The sequence below is a fragment of the Rousettus aegyptiacus genome, unplaced genomic scaffold, assembly GCF_014176215.1.
Source record: "Rousettus aegyptiacus isolate mRouAeg1 unplaced genomic scaffold, mRouAeg1.p scaffold_m13_p_17, whole genome shotgun sequence".
Taxonomy (NCBI): Eukaryota; Metazoa; Chordata; class Mammalia; order Chiroptera; family Pteropodidae; genus Rousettus; species Rousettus aegyptiacus.
In genome coordinates, this window is record NW_023416292.1 from 23916617 (window position 1) to 23937686 (window position 21070).

At 51.1% G+C, this 21070-nt stretch overlaps 4 protein-coding genes across 4 annotated transcripts; 2 read left to right on the top strand and 2 right to left on the bottom strand.

Moving 5' to 3' along the window:
* Positions 1-5961: 5961 nt before the first annotated feature.
* LOC107504410 (histone H2B type 1-C/E/F/G/I) lies at positions 5962-6459 on the bottom strand. Its single transcript, XM_016133587.2, has one exon. It carries the CDS (start codon positions 6406-6408, stop codon positions 6028-6030), a length of 381 nt encoding a protein of 126 aa, XP_015989073.1. The 5' UTR covers positions 6409-6459; the 3' UTR covers positions 5962-6027.
* A 236-nt stretch (positions 6460-6695) lies between these two features.
* On the top strand, positions 6696-7179 carry LOC107504394 (histone H2A type 1). Its single transcript, XM_016133552.2, has one exon. It carries the CDS (start codon positions 6711-6713, stop codon positions 7101-7103), a length of 393 nt encoding a protein of 130 aa, XP_015989038.1. The 5' UTR covers positions 6696-6710; the 3' UTR covers positions 7104-7179.
* A 969-nt stretch (positions 7180-8148) lies between these two features.
* LOC107504658 (histone H3-like centromeric protein CSE4) lies at positions 8149-15059 on the top strand. Its single transcript, XM_016134033.2, has 2 exons — positions 8149-8571; positions 13604-15059. Exons 1-2 carry the CDS (start codon positions 8164-8166, stop codon positions 14036-14038), a joined length of 843 nt encoding a protein of 280 aa, XP_015989519.1. The 5' UTR covers positions 8149-8163; the 3' UTR covers positions 14039-15059.
* LOC107504418 (histone H2B type 1-C/E/F/G/I) lies at positions 12197-12663 on the bottom strand. The gene has a single exon (XM_016133599.2). It carries the CDS (start codon positions 12625-12627, stop codon positions 12247-12249), a length of 381 nt encoding a protein of 126 aa, XP_015989085.1. The 5' UTR covers positions 12628-12663; the 3' UTR covers positions 12197-12246.
* Positions 15060-21070: the final 6011 nt, after the last annotated feature.

Below are 21070 nucleotides of genomic sequence, written 5' to 3' on the forward strand. Positions count from 1 at the left end.
TGCCTTTTTGGGATATTGATTTTAAGCTGGTTATTAAGAAGCAAAACACTCAGGAAGAACCTTTGACACACACTGTCTTTTCAGCCAGAAAAACCTGCTCTAGGAAGGAAATCTTAAGATGTTCTTAGCCTAATTTGAATTAAGTATGGCAAAGAGGAGGCATCGGGCAGAGGCCTGTTAGCCGGTGCCCCACGACCCGCCGTTTCTGAGTTGTCTAGCAAAGCCTGCCTGCCTCGTGCTGGGCTCTTCCTCAACTACCTGTAAATCTCCCAGTCTCGCTTCTGAAATCTTCCCGCCCTTCTCCTTTGTCTAAAAATGTCATACATAACCCATGTTCCCTCACTGTCTGGAATTTTCATCCTTCGTGTGAATTTCCCACGCACATGCATTAAAAAATTGATTTGCTCATGTTAAATCAGGCTCTGCGAATTTGATTATTAGCACAGCTAGAAGAACTTAGAAGGTGGGAGGAAAAGTATCTTTTGTTTTTTAGCCCCCACAGTACACGCTACTGGACCGTATCAGGGCACATGACACCAGGCTCGCCCAATTTTGAGGTGACAGATCCGTCACTGGCTTGGGGTGATTAGTTTCATAGTAAAATAGGGTTTTTCCTCCTGTGGCCAGCAAGCAATCTGTAGGGCGATCCTCTGAGACTGGGAAAATTAATGGAGTTGTTTTAAATCTCACCTCTTTTTAAAGATATGAACTCTAGTGCTTAAATAGGAAAAGAATCAGGTGTAATTGGAGTTAAGGCATCGGTTTGAGATAAACTCGTGTGAGGATGTTAATTTAACAAACAAATGAACAAACAAACAAAAAACCCGAGCACATATTTTGTGCCAGGCACCCTGTCCTACGCTCTGGGAACCGCAGCACGGATAACAGTGACCTAAACAATTTTTTTATATGCATAGTGCTTACCTTTTACTGGGGAGACACACAAAGCAAGCAAAACATATGGTGTGTCAGATGGAGCTCAGTGCTATAAAGACTGGGAAAGGCGTAAAGCGGGGGGGAAGGAGGGGATATTTTAAATGGCGCAGTCATGAATGGCTTTACCAATAACATAATGATTGAAGGAGTGGGGACTGAGAAAGCCAAGTGTAACTAGAAGGAAGACCAAGAGGGAAAGCCCGAAGGTAGCAAGGAGTTACAGGTGGCTGGGCACAGGGCGTGGGAGGCGGTGTGGAGGAAAAAGGGAGAAGATTTGGGACGGGAATGGAGTTGACGGTTCCTGTGTGACCTTGGAGGCCACGATGTATGACCTAACACAGTGGGTCTGCCGCTTGGAGTGTCAGAGCCAAAGGAACACAGTCTTGGAGGAAGGAAAGGTTTCATTTTACTTGTGACAAGTACAAGAGGCAGGGGAATAATTATCAAAGCTCTTGGAAGGGAGGCTTAGCCATTACTGACACAAAATATTTGGTTAATTCATTACATGTCGGTTTCTTCTTGGCAGTCGAATAAATTTACCCACTTGGGTTCTGGTCAGGCTCATCCAGTTGCAGCTGCGACTGCCAAATCCTGTGCTACATTTTGACATTTAGCAGGAATAGCGTCCAGTAAGAACTGCCCAGACCTTGAGAGCCTTGTCTTAACAAAAGTAACACTGACTTGCACTCTGAATGAGGAGGGAGGCATCGGAGGCTTTTGAGCAGAGGACGGATGTGACCTGATTTATATTTTTGAATGATCTATCTGGATGCCTGGTGACTAGACTGTGATGGGGCCAGGGTAGGAGCAGGACCAGTTCAGAGGCCACTACAGTAATGCAGGTGAGAGACGGCAGCGCCCTGGACCAGTGTGTCAGTGTTGGAGACTGTGAAAAGCAGCTGGAACCTGTTTGCATGTAGAAGGTCAGGTTGTTAGTTCTTTGCTGAGCTAGTGAATCCATGGTGTAAAAGAGAAAATTCATGCATGATGCGAGCGATTTTAGCCACGGCATCTGGGATGGAGATGCTCGTTTCTAAAGTGGAGGAAAATACGGAGAGAACAAGGTTTGGGGAGAATCACAGGCTTAGTATTGGACGTGCAGAATTGGAGATCCCTGTGATATATCTGAGAGGAAGAGGTGAAATACGAGGCCGCAGCTTAGGGAAGGTCCGGGCTGGAAGCCAGTCGGGAGCTGTTGGAACGTCACTGCCGTCAGAGTAAGAAAGCCGTGAGATCACTGAGATCTCGTAAAGGAGGTCTGATGACAAAGACGCCATTTGGAGAGCTGAGCCCCTGGGCGGGGTAAGCAAGGACTGTTCGCTCTGTACTCAGGACATGGGGATTCGTGACGTAGAGCTTTCTCCTGTGATTCTCAGGACAAGTGGAATGAACGTTATCCCTGTTTTACAGATGTGGGAAAATGCTCTCAACGGCGAGGGGATGCAGCAAAATTGGACCTTTCACTGGAACAACCTGTTGACATTAGAGCCACGGAGAGGTCACTCTGGGGACAGATGCACACATCCCGTCCCCAAGGCACCCGCCCTCCCCAACACTTTGCACGGGGTCCCAGGGAGTTCTCAGGCTTCCCGAAGCCTCATTGTGGAACCCGCTGCCTCCCTTCTCTCGGCTTCACTGGCTTCTGATCGAAGACAGGCCTCGAGGACACACGCTGCTGCCCGGCTCTGTCGAACTGGCGTTTCTTTGCCGCTGCGCAAATAGCGCTTACGCAGCGCTGGAGAAATCGTCAGCCCCTTTGATTTGCTCTGGCCAACAAACATGGATGGAAATGACGAGTGCCACCCCTGAGCAGAGCCGAGAGCCTTTGTGCGGTCTCTCTCTGTCCCTCACATGGTTCTTAGGATGAAGGAGACGGGGAACTGGAGCGGTAACTGACCCACGTGGAGAGCCGGATCCGAGCCGGGCCTGTGGCCAAAGCATCGGCAAAGCCATGCTTGACCATGTTGTCATCTGTCAAGGGCAGAGAAGCAAAATCGTGAACAGACAGCGGCCTGTGGTTTAGCAGAGATAACTGGGTACAGATGGACCTTGGGAAATTATTGCTGCCAGCAAGTTTCGAGTCCTGAGAAGAAGACCCCCCACCCCCTCCTCGACCTTCGAAAGTGTGTAATGAACATGCTGAGCTCGCCCCGGGGCCACCGTATCTCAGCAGAGTGCAGCGGCCCACCTGGCGTCAGCTTTTGCGCACGTCTCTCTGTTTTTCTCCATTCTTTCTTCGCCCCCTCTCAGGTATAGTCACCCTCTAGGTGTGCAGGTCACGACAGACCCACAGTCAATAAACATGACGGGCAACACATAACCCTTTATTGCAGTAAATCACTGGGATCTGAGAATTATCACAGCGCGACTACTCTAAGTATATTGACAAGGTATTAGAGTGCATCTGGTCTCTGGGGGCTGCTTTATTCAGGGGACACTAGGTTGCCATCTGGTCACCTGTGGCTAAAGCTCACTCGTATTCACAGCTGTGTTAGGATCTGTGATTATGCCTCTTTATGTCACAATTCATCTATCCATCCTCCTCGCTTGATGTTTGCTCTGTTGGTTGCCTTTAGAAAATCTATAGGATGCTTTGCCGGAATGTAAAATGTCACCACGACTTTCACTGTGTGGATTATTTCATAATAATTCTGTTAATAGTATTAATAAATGTGTGGACTCTTTAGAATATAGGTGCTTAAAACATGCGGAAGTGAGGAGATACAATTTTAAGGGAAGGTCGAGAAATCTGCTTTGACCCTGCCTCCTCCGATCAGCTGAGTGGAGTCAGAGACTCCACTTTTCAGTTTTGAAACGAAGGAATTTGAACAAATCAGTGGTTTCCAAATGCTCATCCATGAATAGTGGCAGTCTATGTTACGGGTTTCTCTATTCCGTGTAAAAATGAGAAAAATAAGGTCAGTATAGTAAATTTTCTTAATATTAAAAGTTTGGTTTAAATTTATTTGGAGTTACTCCCTATTCCCTTTGATATGAGGGTAGTTCTTTTACGAGATAAGGTTGACAGCAGCCTTCCGAGTGCCCGGGAGCCCTGCAGGAGTCCTTCAGGCGGCCCTGGCTCTTCCCGCTCGGGAAGGATTGTGGGCAATAATTTGATTCCCTGGGAGCTTTACAAGTATGGCCGCTTTTCTGCAGCTAACTCTTCATTTTGGCCAGACTCTACAGGGAGGTCAGGTGAGGGCAGCAGGGATACAAGGGTCACTAAGCAGCCCTCGGGGGCGGGCTTTTTCCAGAGTCCCCCCTTCAGGGCCCAGCACAGCTGACTGGGAAGTGACATGCCCCGTCCTAGTGCATCATGAGTGGTTACCCAGGCAGGGGAGTCTCCCAGACACTGGCATGTCCGTGACACAGTTCGGGGGGCAGGATCACCCTGGAGAGGGTTTTTGGCTGTTAGAGGGCTTTGCCTTGTCTTCACACCAGAGAGGGCACTGCTATTGGTGCCGGCTGTTCGTAGGCTTTTTGGCCCTCTGCCTCGGCGAAGGCCTCGGGACTGATGCCACCGTGGGTGGGCCCAAGGACACCTTCGCCGACACTGCGACAGAGGCCTCGGGCACAGCTGATCCCCCGGAGGACTTTCTGTGTCCGCCGCTTTACTGCCCATGCCAGCTGCCATGTGCTCCCCCGTCAGCTATTCCCGTGTCAGAGGTCAGGGAATGCTCACACAGTGTTTATGTGACTTGCCCAACCTCAGCCTGTGTCCTGCCCCGGAGGAATGCCCCCTGAAACCAGGCCTTTGTTTCCTTTTATGAATGCATTGCTTAAAACATTTTTGGAACATCAGCATTGGAGAGCAAGACATAATCCCATGCTCAGTTGTATGTGGGCTTCGGGGAAGTTTCTCCTCACACTCCATCTCAGAATGGAGCCGCCCGTTCCGCACTCACAGGAACCTGGTGCGTGGGCACTGGAAGGGGGAAGACGCGGAGGTCATCTAAGCCTCATGCCACAGGGCTCGGAGAAGATGGACCTGCTGCAGCTGATCCTTCCCCTGCAAACCTCGCCGCAAACCTATACATCTCTATCTGCACACGTGGTGACAGAGAGAATTTCAGGGACTCCGCCTGGTATAAGGACTTTGCTGAGCTTCGAAGAACTCTTGTGTCTCCTGGCCAGTTTTACTCTTCTCTTATTCTAATGCTTTATTTTCCCTTTGAGCCTGTTACCCCATCCTTAACATTGCAATCAGCCTCTTCCTTGAAAAAATAAAAAGCCGGTAAATACTGTGGCAACAGTCCTTAGAACTAGACAGATGGGGGCCGAGATCTGTTGCATTTATTGTGTCGTAAGGGGCCACCCCGCCCTAACCCCCGTCGTTCAGCTGTAAACAGGAGTCCCTCACAGGTGGTGGTAGGATAAACCCAGCGACAGGAGGAGGCGCGCACAAACATTACATCCTTGTAACTCTTCTCGCCAAAAGCCCCAGAAAATGAAGAACTGTGGACAAGGTCATTCCACGACTAGGTTTAGTGGGAGACTCGGGGAGCCCTGGGGGCTTAAGAGGGAAAGATACAAAGAGTGGGCAGAACTACCCTCACTTCGACCCGGGGGGATCACCGGTCTTTGGGAAATTTGCATAACAAAGGACTCTCCAGCTCCGGGCAGCCTCAGGCTAGCCTGCGGCCTGGTGGTCCACACCCTTGGATAAAGCCTTATCAGAAACTACTGGCTGAAACAGAGTTCCTGACCTTGAAGAGCTAATATTTAGCTAAGAGCAACAATCCAAGAAAACCTTGGGTTAGGGAACCTGCATGGTGCTCCTAGGCTTTTATGAGAAAATGCAAGTGAAGACGGGCCAGTTACAAAGACTGCAGAAAGTTCTAGATAAAACCGAAACAGGACCTAGGCCGCCCTTGCTCCCTAGTTCCTAAAGTCGAATAACATGATCCAGCTGCGGACTCCCTCAGTGCTGAGCTTCACTAACTGCAGGGGGACGAAAACACGGGTACGTTCACTCATTACTCTGGGGACCTTACACTTTCCCCACATTCGGTGCTTACAGGTCTTGGAGACAAAGTGAGTGGCTCTGAAAAGAGCCTTTGGGGTCAGCGGCAAAGCCGCTCAGGAGCGCGTCTACTTGGAGCTGGTGTACTTGGTGACGGCCTTGGTGCCCTCGGACACGGCGTGCTTGGCCAGCTCCCCGGGCAGCAGCAGGCGCACGGCCGTCTGGATCTCCCGCGACGTGATGGTCGAGCGCTTGTTGTAGTGCGCCAGGCGCGACGCCTCGCCCGCGATGCGCTCGAAGATGTCGTTGACGAACGAGTTCATGATGCCCATGGCCTTGGACGAGATGCCCGTGTCGGGGTGCACCTGCTTCAGCACCTTGTACACGTACACCGAGTAGCTCTCCTTGCGGCTGCGCTTGCGCTTCTTGCCGTCCTTCTTCTGCGCCTTGGTCACCGCCTTCTTGGAGCCCTTCTTCGGGGCGGGCGCCGACTTGGCGGGCTCGGGCATGGTCGGGAGAACAGGAAACAAAAAAGGAAAAACACCCGGAAAGGAAACAGAATGAGCGAAACACAATCTGTCCGTTTTATATAGAACCTCGCATGCTAATAAGGTGATAAAGTAAAGTCCTGTATCTGATTGGAGGATATTGAATGTAACGTCAAAAAATTAGCCCTGCCCAATCAGAACGCAGGAATCCCAAATTTGCATTTACACTGTTCAGGGTGAAGCTGCCATTTTCGCGCCTAAAAAGGTTTATAAGATGCTCCACCCCTGCCCTCGATTTACTCAGTGAAATTCTCAAGCTCGGAATGTCGGGTCGCGGGAAGCAGGGCGGCAAGGCGCGCGCCAAGGCCAAGACGCGCTCGTCGCGGGCCGGGCTGCAGTTCCCCGTGGGCCGCGTGCACCGCCTGCTCCGCAAGGGCAACTACGCCGAGCGCGTGGGCGCCGGCGCGCCCGTGTACCTGGCGGCCGTGCTGGAGTACCTGACGGCCGAGATCCTGGAGCTGGCGGGCAACGCGGCGCGCGACAACAAGAAGACGCGCATCATCCCGCGCCACCTGCAGCTGGCCATCCGCAACGACGAGGAGCTCAACAAGCTGCTGGGCAAGGTGACGATCGCGCAGGGCGGCGTGCTGCCCAACATCCAGGCCGTGCTGCTGCCCAAGAAGACCGAGAGCCACCACAAGGCCAAGGGCAAGTGAACCAACTGGAACTTCAGCGCCTGCAGCTAACAACTTTTGACTTAACCCCAAAGGCTCTTTTCAGAGCCAACACATTTTCTCTAAAAAGGGCAAGTACCGGTTCTATATTTCAATTTTAATTAGTACCTGCATGTTCCTACAGTTCATCAACCGGTAGTTACTATCAGCCATTTGAATGCTATGGGTGAATGTGCTCTAGGGTAAAAGGGACTTTTGAGGAAATGCATAGCAACAAGTGTTTTAGCATAATTAGGGAGGGAATTTGGGGGGGGGGGCGTCTCAGCCCTGAGCAGTAGACAATTTGATTTCACCAGTGTTCATCAGTGTTGAGGGAGTAAACTTAATCTCCCCAGGAGGTGAGCCCAGGACAAGGCATTTTTCGACTTTCCGGGTCAGCAGATCACCCCGCTGCAGCTGGGTCCGGCTGCCTGAGATGCCACCCAGACGCCCCACAAACCGACTGGTGCACCGGAAGGCAGGCGCTCGTCTGGGTTTCTGAAGCGAAGCCAAACCTCCTCGGGGCCCCCACAGGGAAGTCAGTCTCCGTTGCCATCACAGTTTCCCTGTCCCTGGCCAGAGGCTTTACCTGTAACTCCCGGCTACTGCGCCCAGGAACCCTGCCACATAGCTCACAGGTTTCAGAGTCAATAGGACGCGACAGGCGAATCAACGTTCAGTTAAAAAGTGACTGTGACAAAAAGCACAAGTAAATCTGTTCTGAAAGTGTCGTTCTGGGGATTAGGCCCCAGTAGAGAGGTAGGAGCATAGTTTGCATCTTTCCGCAAGGCCCACGTGGCTCTCTGCCCACAATTTGAAATGAACTGAACTAGAGCATTATAAAATTAACCCGACTGGAACAGACTGTTAAAAACAGGATAGGGAGAAAGGAACAATTCATTTGAATTTCTGATGCACTAATCACCGCGTTGACTTTCCAGCCAATAGTTTCTTTGCGCGGGACTTTTGAAAAGCGCAAAGCCAATCAGAATGTTTCTGAGGCTATAAAAGCGCTACCTCAGCAGCTGGGCTCAGTTTAGTATTTGTCTACGTTCCTCCCGAAATGGCTCGCACCAAGCAGACAGCGCGCAAGTCCACGGGCGGGAAGGCCCCGCGCAAGCAGCTGGCCACCAAGGCGGCCCGCAAGAGCGCGCCGGCCACGGGCGGCGTCAAGAAGCCGCACCGCTACCGGCCCGGCACGGTGGCGCTGCGCGAGATCCGCCGCTACCAGAAGTCCACGGAGCTGCTGATCCGCAAGCTGCCCTTCCAGCGCCTGGTGCGCGAGATCGCGCAGGACTTCAAGACCGACCTGCGCTTCCAGAGCTCGGCCGTCATGGCGCTGCAGGAGGCGTGCGAGGCGTACCTGGTGGGGCTGTTCGAGGACACCAACCTGTGCGCCATCCACGCCAAGCGCGTCACCATCATGCCCAAGGACATCCAGCTGGCGCGCCGCATCCGCGGCGAGAGGGCGTAGGCTTCCCCGCTCACAGCTTGAAACCCAAAGGCTCTTTTCAGAGCCACCCACAGTGTCATTCGAAAGAGCTGTGTGCTGTAGGGTGCGATCTAGTTCATGCCAGGGAGTCAGCTTGCTGCAGCAATGAGCAGCCAGTTACCTGAAGTTGTTTGGGCGCTGTATGAGAAACTTGACATTGTCACTAAGGCAGAACTCGGGCTTACACGGATCAAGCTGAATTAGGTACTTGAAGTTAGTGGGAGTTATCAGTGACCACACCCCAGTCCAGAAACCCCCAGTGCTGAGTCCCTCTGGGAAGTGGAGCCTCCCCGGAGCCCTTGATGGGTCCTCCTAGGCCCTGGGCCTGGTGAAAACGGGGCTCATGGACAGTAAGTGAAGACTTCTGCCTAAAAGGTGGAACTCAGGTCCCGGCAGGATGCCCACGGCCAGTCCTCCCCATCACAACCCAGCTCATTAAGAGCCGCTCACCTTTTTTCAGAAAAAGCTGTAATTTCCCCCATTCCTTGTACCAAGTTCTAAGGCATCTTGAGAGTTTGAAGCAGTTTGCTTTGGGGTGTTAGAGATTTGTTCTCGTAAGTTCCTGGGTAAACCTGCCCGGCTTGTGTATTGGAAGTGAAACGGAATCGCTGGCTTAGAGGCTTTCCACTGAGGCTTAAACTCAGTCTCCTGCAGCTTTGTTGGCCGTGGGTTAGTAGGTCACACGTCAAAGTTGCCCTAAGGCAGGAGCTTTGCTGGCTGTGGGAATGGGATGTAAACCTGACTTGGGGTGGTCTGAGGGGTGCTCAGTTTTGGCAGCAGCCTGAGTGAATGGTTTCCTTGTGTTTTAGGTAGCTTGACGGGAAGCGAGCCAGTGAATCGGGTTGTATGGGCCACAGATTGTAAAGCGTGAGGTTTTTACCCACGAATACTGAGCTTAGGGTGTTTTTTTTCTGTCCAGCGCTCGCGAAGCGTTAGCCCTCCATGTGGGCATCAATCGCTGAGGCGCTACTGCCAGGGGACATCTCCGACATTTGTCCTTTCGTGTCTGAATCCTCAGTTTCCTGCCTTCTCGTCGCTGGGGAGTTCCACGTGAAGCCGTCTCGACTTCCCTGGGGAACGTTTGTGCGTTTCCCACTGGACAACGCGGGCCTTGTTTTGCTGACGGGAGATCATCAAGCTTCCTGGTGAGCTCGCTGGAGGCAGAACCTGAGGTGCCCTGAGGGACCAGTCTGGGCACTGGGCAGCGTGGTTCATGCCAGTGGCTCGGGCATCCCGGCAGCTTGCTAGAAATCAGGGGCTCAGGCCCCACCGCGGCCTGCTCTACACCATTCAAGTCCCCTCAGGTGCCTCATGAACACCAGGTTAAGAAGCTTATTTTTTTAAATGGTGGTTTGGCCTCAGCAAGAAAGGCAGCCTGTTTACAAACTCTCACCAGGAGAAAGCATTTGCAAACCACGCGTTTATTCGTGTCGGTGAATTAAGTGTTCTTAATACGATTGCCTACAATGAGGTGCCCCGAGAGGGTTTGATTTCATTAGAGATCAGTGGTCTCCGTGATGCCTGCCCATCACGACTGGCGCGTCTGCTGAGCTGGTGGAGAAAAACCCACCGAGATGAAAGACAGGACGACGGCAGAGAGCATCGGAGCTCGCATGCCAGGTCGTTGCACCTGGAATGTGTGTTCAGACCAGTCGGATGACACTGGACTCCAAATGCCGCCCGGCCTTACAGGAGGCGTCGGGTCTCAGTGGGGCGCCCTCCAGGTTGGCGGCATTTTTTCTGTTTCGTGTTCTCAAGCCCTGTGCCGTTTGCCCACAGCTTTAGTGTCAAGCACGGGTCACCTCAACGTGAAAATGTGTTCCTAACTACAGTTGTATTGTTTTATTTTCTCCCCCACTTAAGCAACTTTTTTTTTTTTGCCAGTCTCTACAACTTATGTGTGTTGTACCAGGAAGCCCCACTGTCCTCCTGACGACTGAAGAAATCACCAATTTCTGTCTTGTCCAAGTTATACTGTTTCCAGGCACAAGCTGTGGCAGGGACTGCCACGGTTGTCCCTGAAATTGCTTTTCTTTCTTATTTGGTAATTAGACTTCACAAGCTTCCTTTGCACCAAAGCATGGCCATTGTTTTTAGCAAAAGTGAAGTTGTACCATCCTCAGGGCTTAGATAAACGATGGGGCATTACGTTACCCATTCCCCTTCCTTCAGAACAGATTGAGAACATGATAGCTGTAGCTGGACCCAACACCTGGAACCACAGGGTAGAGGGGGCGGATTAAGAATAACTAGGATGACAGGTAGGACATGAATACAATGACAGTCTGCAAGTACAATGCGGGTAGGCCATCTTCAGGGTCATGAAACGAAGGCTCGCAGTCCAATTTAAGTTCCCTGAGTTCCATGATTTATTTAATTCTGTTGAATTAATTTTAAGCTTATAGCAAGAAACGAGGGGGAAGAGGTTGGTTCAGTTAACACATTTCAGATGGATCGCGAATGGGAGGCACCGCACTGGAACCTTCGGCGCCACGTGCACCTGCTTCTCCTGCCTCCCCCGCGCCCTCCCTGACCACCCTTCTCCCTTCTTCCCTGTGGATTTCTTCTCTCCCGAGGGGGTGGTTTTGAGGACGGAGTTGAGGAGTGAAGGGGCCCAGCAGATGGGCTGCTGTGTCCTTGGAACTGGGTCTCTCCAGTGGGGCACACCTATCACCTCCAAATAACTTCAACCTGCCGTTGACTATGGTTCGTACAGAGAAATGTGAGCTCTGCACGTTTGTGTGACTCTTCTCTTGCTGTCCCCTCCTCCCTGGCCACTGTTCTCTCTCCACCTTCCTCCTAGAACTGCCACTGGGAACTTGAACATTTACGGCAAAGTCGATTCAGCTTTGGCACTGCTAACACCTTACAACTGCTGCTGCTACTGCTGGCTGAATCAGTCTTAACATCCATTTCAGTTGACCCCTGTGAGGACAGGAACTGTGTCTATACCGCTCACTGGTCTTTTCTTAGTACCTCTCACTTATGAACTTAATCGACTCTCAATAAGTGAGTGAACTCAGAGTCCCAGTCCTTCAGCTCCACGCTTCATCCAGGGACGAATCTCAGGCCCACTCAGAATACTCACCAACCCTGCTGTAACCACATGATCCAACGGAAAAGCCCACACAGGTGAATTTAAAGCTCAATGTTCCCAGGTACTTGTATGCCCTTTACTTAACGTATTCTGAAAAAGCTGCAGCTGAAATATTCTCAGCTTCAAGGGAGACTGCTGAAGCCTGGCTTCTCTGCTGGCTGACAGCAAAGCAAGGATGTTACCCCAAACAAAGCCTGCCTTGTCTGCAGGCTGTCTGAGCCTTTCTATTTTCCCTTTTGTTAAGTCCTGTGTCATAAATGGCTAAAGTATTGAGTCATTCTTCCACAAAGCTTTGTTCCAAAAGCTCCCTTTCCAATCCCTTTCATTTAAATGTATCCTGCCTTCAGGCATTCTATTGTCCTTCTTTAACAAGAGTATGGGACTCAAAAACCAGTGCTATGCTTGTTAAAAAGGATGCTTAATAGAGAGACATCTCCCAGGAGTGTCTGCACAGCCTTCGGGCAGCCTGCGGTAGCACTCAGTACTACAGCTCTTCATGGGAACTGGTGGGTGGCTCTGAAAAGAGCCTTTGGGTTGAAGGGTGGCCTCAGAGGGACTCACTTGGAGCTGGTGTACTTGGTGACGGCCTTGGTGCCCTCGGACACGGCGTGCTTGGCCAGCTCCCCGGGCAGCAGCAGGCGCACGGCCGTCTGGATCTCCCGCGACGTGATGGTCGAGCGCTTGTTGTAGTGCGCCAGGCGCGACGCCTCGCCCGCGATGCGCTCGAAGATGTCGTTGACGAACGAGTTCATGATGCCCATGGCCTTGGACGAGATGCCCGTGTCGGGGTGCACCTGCTTCAGCACCTTGTACACGTACACCGAGTAGCTCTCCTTGCGGCTGCGCTTGCGCTTCTTGCCGTCCTTCTTCTGCGCCTTGGTCACCGCCTTCTTGGAGCCCTTCTTCGGGGCGGGCGCCGACTTGGCTGGCTCAGGCATGTCTGAAAACGCTGCCAGAAAACTAACAGAGTGGATGTTTCCTGCTCAGCTGGCCTATATTTGTAGGGCTTCTATGCAAATCAGGCGTAGACAAAGTCATTCCACGATTGGATAAAATCAGGCAGTAGAAACGGTTTATGCTAACAAGGTGACTTGAAATCCATCTTTTGATTGGCTATTGCTCAGGATTCTGTCCTCCTCCCTCAGAAGTTTCGTTTTCAAAACAGTGCGAAAAATTAAATTAAAATCAATAGTGTCTATATATCAACCTTGTGTCTCACTAGATCAAGACCTAAAGGGATTAAGCTTGATAAAAATACGTGTTACTATATAGTTCCTCACCAAATTAGTTGCCGGATCACTAATTCTAAGGAGATACAGGTTATCTACTTTGTGTTTTCAGATTATGCCATTGACATTACCTCTTTAGTCTCATAAAAGCCGACAATATTTAAGCTTTTTCAGAAATCAAAAACCTGTCACATTTCAACAGACGGGGTTGATCCGTTCCCTGGGAACGGAGTCTCCGTAAGGGACGCAGTGTTCATTGTGGGGTCAAACATTATGAAATAGAGTGCTTGCAGTGGTAAAATAAGGCTTTTCTTCAAAGTCAGAAGCTTTGAAAAAGGAGGAAAGTGGCCTGGACTGATTATATTCAACCACGGAGCTTTTGAAAGGGTCAAGGAACTTCCATGTTCGTCTCTTCCCAAACTAAATCCCAATCAAGGAGGTTAAGGAAATTAACAAGGAGATTAAGCAAAGTCATTAGAGGTCCGCGTGAAACGTGTGAAGCACAGGGCGGGATCCGGGGGCAAAACACGGAGAAGATGCCAGCAAGTGGCAACGGATCAAGGCTTCTAATCGGCAGCGGTGGCCAATCACAAGGCTTATTGATTCAGGGCGCGAAATTTGAAGACTTGGCCCAATCAGGAGAAGGAACCCGTTATAAAAAGGGCCAGCGCCTCTGTATTCTCAGTTGAGAGATTTGCAACTTCTTGTGATGGCTCGGACCAAGCAGACGGCGCGCAAGTCCACGGGCGGGAAGGCCCCGCGCAAGCAGCTGGCCACCAAGGCGGCCCGCAAGAGCGCGCCGGCCACGGGCGGCGTCAAGAAGCCGCACCGCTACCGGCCCGGCACGGTGGCGCTGCGCGAGATCCGCCGCTACCAGAAGTCCACGGAGCTGCTGATCCGCAAGCTGCCCTTCCAGCGCCTGGTGCGCGAGATCGCGCAGGACTTCAAGACCGACCTGCGCTTCCAGAGCTCGGCCGTCATGGCGCTGCAGGAGGCGTGCGAGGCGTACCTGGTGGGGCTGTTCGAGGACACCAACCTGTGCGCCATCCACGCCAAGCGCGTCACCATCATGCCCAAGGACATCCAGCTGGCGCGCCGCATCCGCGGCGAGCGGGCGTAGGCTTCCCCGCTCACAGCTTGAAACCCAAAGGCTCTTTTCAGAGCCACCTACAGCGTCATTGGGAAGAGCTGTGTGCAGAGGCCTGTCATCTACCCCAGACCAGTGTCAGGGCGGAGTCGCCGTGGCCCTGTGGTTGCCCGGCGCCCTCCAGGCTCCACCGCGCGCCCCCTAAGCCCAGCCCCATCCCTCCCTGGGGGCAGCGGGTGCGTGGCCCCTTCCCCAGAGGCACTGCTGCATAGTCACCAGTCGGGCTTTATGGCCAGTCTCATCCCCGCGGTGTTCCCTGTGCTGTCCGTGGTCCAGCTTGGGCAGACCCCACCCCAGGTCCCCCCACAACCCCCACTCCCGCAATCTCCCCCACCCTTCCTTCCAGCCGCTCATTTTACTGCGGACTGTGCTGCAGCGAATCCTCAGCCACAGAAGCCAGAAGTCAGGTGCAGAAACACCTGGGAAGGCTCAGTGTGGTGGTTTTGAACCTTGAAGCAAACTTGTCAGAGACAGTAGCAGCACTATGTGATTTCTACGTGACAACTGAAATGGTCCCCCGATCCTCCGGCTCCCAGTGCTCAAAACACCTTTGTATCTTTACCAAAAAATGTCATGTTGAGTGGAAGGCAGGAATTACAAATAAAAAACAAAAATGGGGGTTGGGGGACAGAATCAAAGAACCCCTTTACTTGGAAGTTCTTAATAGCTTTATTTAGAATAGCCACAAAGTGGCACCAATGTATCCCTTCCCCCTGACAAGTGGTCACAAACTCAGCAATACAAAAAGAAGGCTATTGATACATGTAATAACTTGGCTCAAGGGCATAATACTTAGTGGGAAAAAAAGGCCAGTCTCAAAGGTTACATATTGTAGTATTCCATTTATGTAGCATTCTCCAAATGACAAGCCAGAGATGGATCACATGTTAGTGAGGGCCGAAGGACTTGTTTGGAGTCTATGGCTCACTCAAGAAAATAATGGTATTTTTAAAAGAGTAAGGGTTTTGTTGGTTTGTTTGTTTGTTTTTTCTTTTTCCCTGGCTGTTCTAGTGGTGATATACCCACCTGGACATTATTTGGTTCGTTTATGGTGGTACGTGATTTTGGAGATATTGATTATGTTTCAAAAGTAAATTGAATTTTGAAATTGGATATTTGTAATCAGATTTTCTGATGAGTCCTTTGCTACATTAATCCATGGTGTTCAGATGGTGTGACTGGCACGTCTTAAGTGCATGTTAAGGAGGGGAAAAAAAAGGCTCCAAATGATGTCACTTGTGCTAACAGCATGGGATACCAAACTGAGACTTCATCCCTAAACTAATTGCATTTTCAGCCTCTCCCAGAAACATATTCTTAATCAGCAAGTCTGGAGTTTTCTGATCCGGCAGCAGTAATTTGTCTCATGGGCCCTCTAGGCCCCTGTAGAAAGAGGCGATCTGCATGATAAAACCCTTCCCATTCTCTTGCCCCGAAGCAAAGACATCCAGGCCTAAGAATAATCCTTTCTGTTCTTTTGTTAATAGCTCCCTCGCCCCGCCCGAGTTCCCATGGAAACTTTCCATTTCCTACAGCCCCTCCGAGGCCCTTCTTGTTGATTCATGGATCACTTAATAAAAAAAGACAATGAGATCTCTGAGTCTACTTGGGTTAGTTTTTTTTTTTTTAATACGAATTATCTCTTAATTTGAACATTTATATCTTTATGCCCTGTGTACTAGCTCAGCCATAGTTTGTAACATAATGTGAAGTCCCGGAATGATCACACGTTTATTTCTGGCACTCGCACGAAATCCCTTTGCCTAGCATTAGAGTTTACGGCAGCTTTGCTTGAATTTCATGCACCAACCCCAGGAAAGGGCACTCACCTCTCCGCACTGTGCCCTACACGACAGGGCATTAACCCCTGGCAGTGAACATTCTGCCCCTCTGCCATCCTTCATGGTTTAAGAGTGTATGCTGGATTTAAATTAAAGCACACCGTCCATACTGGTGTTATGTTGGAAATCTTTTGAAGTCTTTCACATGCTTTAGTCCTGTCTGTATCATAAACATTTACTTTTTAAACACACAAGACCTGGGGGATAGGAATTTATGTCAACAAACTAGGTGCCCTCATTTTGCTGACAATAACTCAATCATCAACAAGTATTCACTGTTTTTATGGACAAGGCCACTAACACTCAGATGGACAAACGTCCCCGTCAAGTTTGAGAGCTGCCACTCACAGATTGCAAGCCCTAGGCCTGGTTGGGTAGCTTGACTATATGTTTGCCAATTCCTATTTTTTTGGGATTTGGGCTTGTTCAATTCCAGCGTGGGAATGATCCAAAGGATCCGCAGGATAGATAGATCCCTAACACGCACAAAGGAGGTGATATTTTTTTCTGTACTTGTGTGATAGTCCTGATTAGAATTTCTTATTTTCAAAAAGAGGAAAACTTCCTACACTGCATTGCCAGGGTCGGCGACTCAGTGAGCCTTCCAGGGTATCCTGTTCTTTGCCTTCACCAAGGGCCGCGTCCTCCACGGCCTTGGAGGCAGATTCGCCCATTTTCATCACCTAACGTTTTCTCCATCAAAGGCCCTTCTAATGGTTGCCCACTCTTTTCCAGGAACGAGCTCACAGTTCCCATTCGGTCCACAGAAACACATTAAACCAACCACTGCAATGAAAATGTTCCAAGCAAGACGCCCTTCGATAAACATTTCTTTTGTGTTGCAAAGCCTGGGAATAGGTAACGCGGATCATCGCATGCCGTGTGGCCTTCGGGGGAGAGTCCGGTGTGCAGGGTCCCACTTCTGTGCTGCTCTTCTACTGGGGAATTTTTAGAGCAGCCAGAGCTAAGGTACAGTTAGTTGCACATTACTAAGCTAATGCTCAAAGCAACCCCGAGACAGAAATTAATTAGTGCGACACCAATTTAATACATACAAGTAATTTGTCTGCGCCCACACCAGTGCGGTCGAGGTGTGAGGCCAGGAGCCTACCCCCCAGGACCACGTGATGCCTCTTTTCTGAGAAGTGCCCGGCTGACAGAAAACACTGCTTTCCTGCTACTTTCCAGAGGTTGTGGTGAGATAGTACCTTGATGCCCAGGTAGTCTTTGTAGAGGAGTCAGATTTTACCTCCTCTCTTAGCTTCTTGGCTGGGCCTGAGAATCACATGGACATACGACTGAGGGGGAGCAGAATAGGCCACCCCCAAATGTGCCACTTTGGCATGTGAATTATTTTGAGCTGAAGGCAATCAGGAGGCAGCCTATAAAAAACACTTTTACCCCTTCCTTAACTGCTAAAACGATTTAGATAGAGGGTCTGGCCTAGAAAGAGATCTGTAAGCAGAGATAACATTGATCTGAATGACCTACCTGCAGGGCAGGGCAGACACCTGATTACCTAATACCTGCTCTTCTCATCTTCCTGCGGACTGAGCTCCTCTTTGGAGCCCCAGGCCCCATCCCATTCCCTAGCCGAAGTGCCTGCCTGCCTTTGGCTCTCATATTTTTAAGGTGTTCTTGGATGTACAAAGTTAAATTCGTTTTTCTTCTATTAATCTGTCTTGTGTAAATTTAATTAGTAGACAAGCCAAACAAACCCAGAAGGGAAGAAGAGAAATTTCTTCTGCCCCAACAAGACAAATTAACAGAACAGCATGCGACCGTATTAGATATAACTCTTACATGATACAGGCTTCCTCATCAGGACATAATGACACCCACGAGTCAGTCAGATCTGATCGCGGTGGGACGGAGTGATTGTTCTGCCACACCCCGGGTGCGTGGAGGACACCTCACCACTTCGCAGACACTCTTGAAGAGCTGGCACTCGAGGAAGATGTGAGAAGAGAGCTCTAGCCGTAGTTCATTGAGAACCAGGAAGAGTCATGGGACCCCAAAAAGCTGAGAGGAACCAGAGAGAACACAGGATGTGGGTCAGGAAGGTGCCGCAAACCCCTGACGACATTGAGAGGGTAGGATCAGGAAACGGTGAGATGTAGCAGAGATCAAATTCTCAGGCCTTGGAGATTTAGTACAACGGGAAGGATCTAGTCATTAACAGGAATGCTGATTAAGTGGAGAGGAACCACGAGGTATTTACACGTGGAAAGAGCCAGCGGAAAGGATTAAGGATTAAAACTTTAAGTGGGATATCATGACGGCTCCTGTAGGACAACCAGCTAATTTACTGTCCAATCAAATAAGATGTTGAGCATGCAGGGGCCTCTTTTAACTGTCCTAAGATGTGGCAGGTGGAGAGAAGGGAGCTGTTCCTGGTGACAGGGTGAGTGTTCACTCTGGGTGTTAAGTGACAGATGCAAGTCCTCAGGTAGGGGAAAGAGTTAGGGCGCAGGTGGGAGGGTGAGCCCGGGTGAAGGCCACTTGTGCCTGGAGGGTAAATAGAGGTTAGTTTGCAGTCAGCGTCCCAGGTTGGAGGTCATAGGTTGAACACGTGAAGGGCTGTGGAAGTTAAGTTATCGAAAGTTTGGAAATAAAACAGTAGGACGGTCGATGAGCTGTCGGCCAGAGTCCCCGCCTGGGTAAGGCGCAAACATTTAAACGTGTCCCCCGCCGCTGAGCTCTGTGCGTCCGGGGTCCGTCGCCCTTCCCGCAGGAGGGGGCCGGCGAGCAGGCCGGGGCGCCCTCTACAGGCCGCGCGGAGCTGGGCGCCCGGGCGCCACCGGGGAGGCGCGTTTCCCCGCAGTTGGGCCGAGGACGCCAATGACTCCGCTCGGTACCGTTCAAGCTGGAAAACTTGCCGTCCCGAGGGCCACTCGCCCCGGGCGGGCCTCGAGCAGCGGCATCCGATCGCGTGAGGACCCCCCCCCCCGCGTCCCCGGAGCACGTTTGACCCGCCGTCTCCGGCGGTCACCGCCGGCCAGACAACGGCCCGAAGCCAAGGTGGCCAGACCTAGCAGAGAAATGGCACCGCGGCGGACCGCCGAGTCGCGGGGCCGGGCGTCGCCCGCGGGTGGTGCGAGCTCACAGCCCTTCGCGTGGCGGGTGGCTGGCCCTGAGAAGGGCCTTTGGGGCGCGCCGGGGCGGCCGGCGGGGCGCGGGGGACGCTCAGCCCCCGAAGCCGTAGAGCGTGCGGCCCTGGCGCTTGAGCGCGTACACCACGTCCATGGCCGTGACCGTCTTGCGCTTGGCGTGCTCCGTGTAGGTGACGGCGTCCCGGATCACGTTCTCCAGGAAGACCTTGAGCACCCCGCGGGTCTCCTCGTAGATGAGCCCGGAGATGCGCTTGACGCCGCCGCGCCGCGCCAGGCGCCGGATGGCGGGCTTGGTGATGCCCTGGATGTTGTCGCGCAGCACCTTGCGGTGGCGCTTGGCGCCGCCCTTGCCGAGCCCCTTCCCGCCTTTGCCGCGGCCAGACATGACTGAGACAGAGCGACCCTCGGATTCCTCACCCGGGGCCTCGCTGCAGCTCCTTATATAGCGCTTGTCCCTTCGTTGCCGGAAGCCGCAGGGAAGGGGGCGGGGAGACGCTCCCGGTTTCTGACTCTTTCCTGTTTCCTCCTCGGGGTCCAGGGCCGCCGTTTTCTGTGCCCTCTAGTTTGGGCCTGTGCGATGTCACAAATAATTGGTACTGTACCAGTATCCTGAACACTGTCGCCGTTTATACACAGGAGGCTGTCACGCTACACTTGTCTACAAAAGGGAGAGACATCAGGATAAAATAAATTTTCAAATGTGAAGACTTCTAAAAACATCAGTATTAGTTTGAACTTTCCTGTTTGCAGAGGATAATAAACATCGTTTTCAACGTCCCTAAGAGTGAGCTTTCGGAAGTGGAGCCAATGTTAATGAAGTTTCCACTTTTTTTTTTCTCTCAAATATATAAAGCACAACTTCTCTGTAGAAGGAATAAAGTCGGCTTGGAGGGCAGCGTTGTAGCAGGTGCATTGCTGGGTCAGAACGGAGGCCGCCCGCTGCTGCACTCACGAGCAGTGATCCACGCCGGCAAAGAATCGCAGCTGCCTCATAGTGATTGAAAGTTTGCAAGTTTACGAAATTAACAACAGCAGCAGCAGCAACAGGAATAAACTCCGTGAAATACTGTCCAAGCAAAATGAGTAACCGAGTGAACTCTGCACACAGGTGATGGGTTCATATGACTGACAGACAAAATGCCAGCAGCTACCCGCATCCCACCCTGTCTCACCGCGTGTCTTCTCCGTGCAGACCTCAGAGGCAATTGCAATTCCTCCTCTGCTAGTGCTTGTCATCTAGGCAGCGAGAAGGTCGATCATCTCCTCCAGGGAGGGACTCGGACGCAGTGATCTCTCACGCTCTCCTTTTTGAGAAAGTCATCAAACAAGAATCACCAATTTATTAATGGATTGATTCACATATTCACTCAACAACTTTGGATTTACAAATGCTGCGAATGGTGTACAAAATCAGGGTTACAAAGATAATCACACAAGTGCTTTTAAAGAGCTCCGAGTCAAGTGAAGGGAAGAGAAAAGTATACTCGGGCGGGGTCAGCCGTCAGGCCGCCCGGCTTCCAGGGTCTGACTGGTAGCAGCGCGCGGTGATGGGTGGGAGCAGCCGTTTCCCTCAGCATCAGCACCACGTGGGAGCTCCTGACACTTACAAGGTTTAGGTCCGGCCCCGTGTCTGCTGAATTAATTGTTTTTAACAAGCTCTCCAGGTGAATTGTAGGCACGCTTATGTTTGCAGAGAGGTGTTTTAAATCCATGCTGTCTTATGCCAGCCCCTAGCCACATGTGCTTATTTAAATTTAAAATAAACTTAAATGCGATGAAAAAGCAATTAGGTGCTGGCTTTCTATTGACAGTACAATACAGAAATAGGGTGTTAGAGGAGACATAACGACCAAGTACTTTTCTTGCTTGTTTATTTTAATGAACACGAGGTATAATTTCAGCATCCAATTAATAGGTGGATAATATGAATTTTATGCTTATTCAGTATTTACTGAATTCCATTAGTTCTGTTTTGTTGCAAAGTAATAGAGACAGAGCAGTGAAGTCGATAAGGTTTGCTATGACGTGGTGGACATATCCAGCCACTAAAT

What these genes read in the sequence shown, in the direction of transcription:
- LOC107504410 (XM_016133587.2), bottom strand. Translation starts at nt 6,408, where the DNA reads ATGCCCGAGCCCGCCAAGTCGGCGCCCGCCCCGAAGAAGGGCTCCAAG.
- LOC107504394 (XM_016133552.2), top strand. Translation starts at nt 6,711, where the DNA reads ATGTCGGGTCGCGGGAAGCAGGGCGGCAAGGCGCGCGCCAAGGCCAAG.
- LOC107504658 (XM_016134033.2), top strand. Translation starts at nt 8,164, where the DNA reads ATGGCTCGCACCAAGCAGACAGCGCGCAAGTCCACGGGCGGGAAGGCC. An exon ending in GCATCCGCGGCGAGAGGGCG is followed by an intron (nt 8,572 to 13,603) that starts TAGGCTTCCCCG and finishes CTGTATTCTCAG; the next exon opens with TTGAGAGATTTGCAACTTCT.
- LOC107504418 (XM_016133599.2), bottom strand. Translation starts at nt 12,627, where the DNA reads ATGCCTGAGCCAGCCAAGTCGGCGCCCGCCCCGAAGAAGGGCTCCAAG.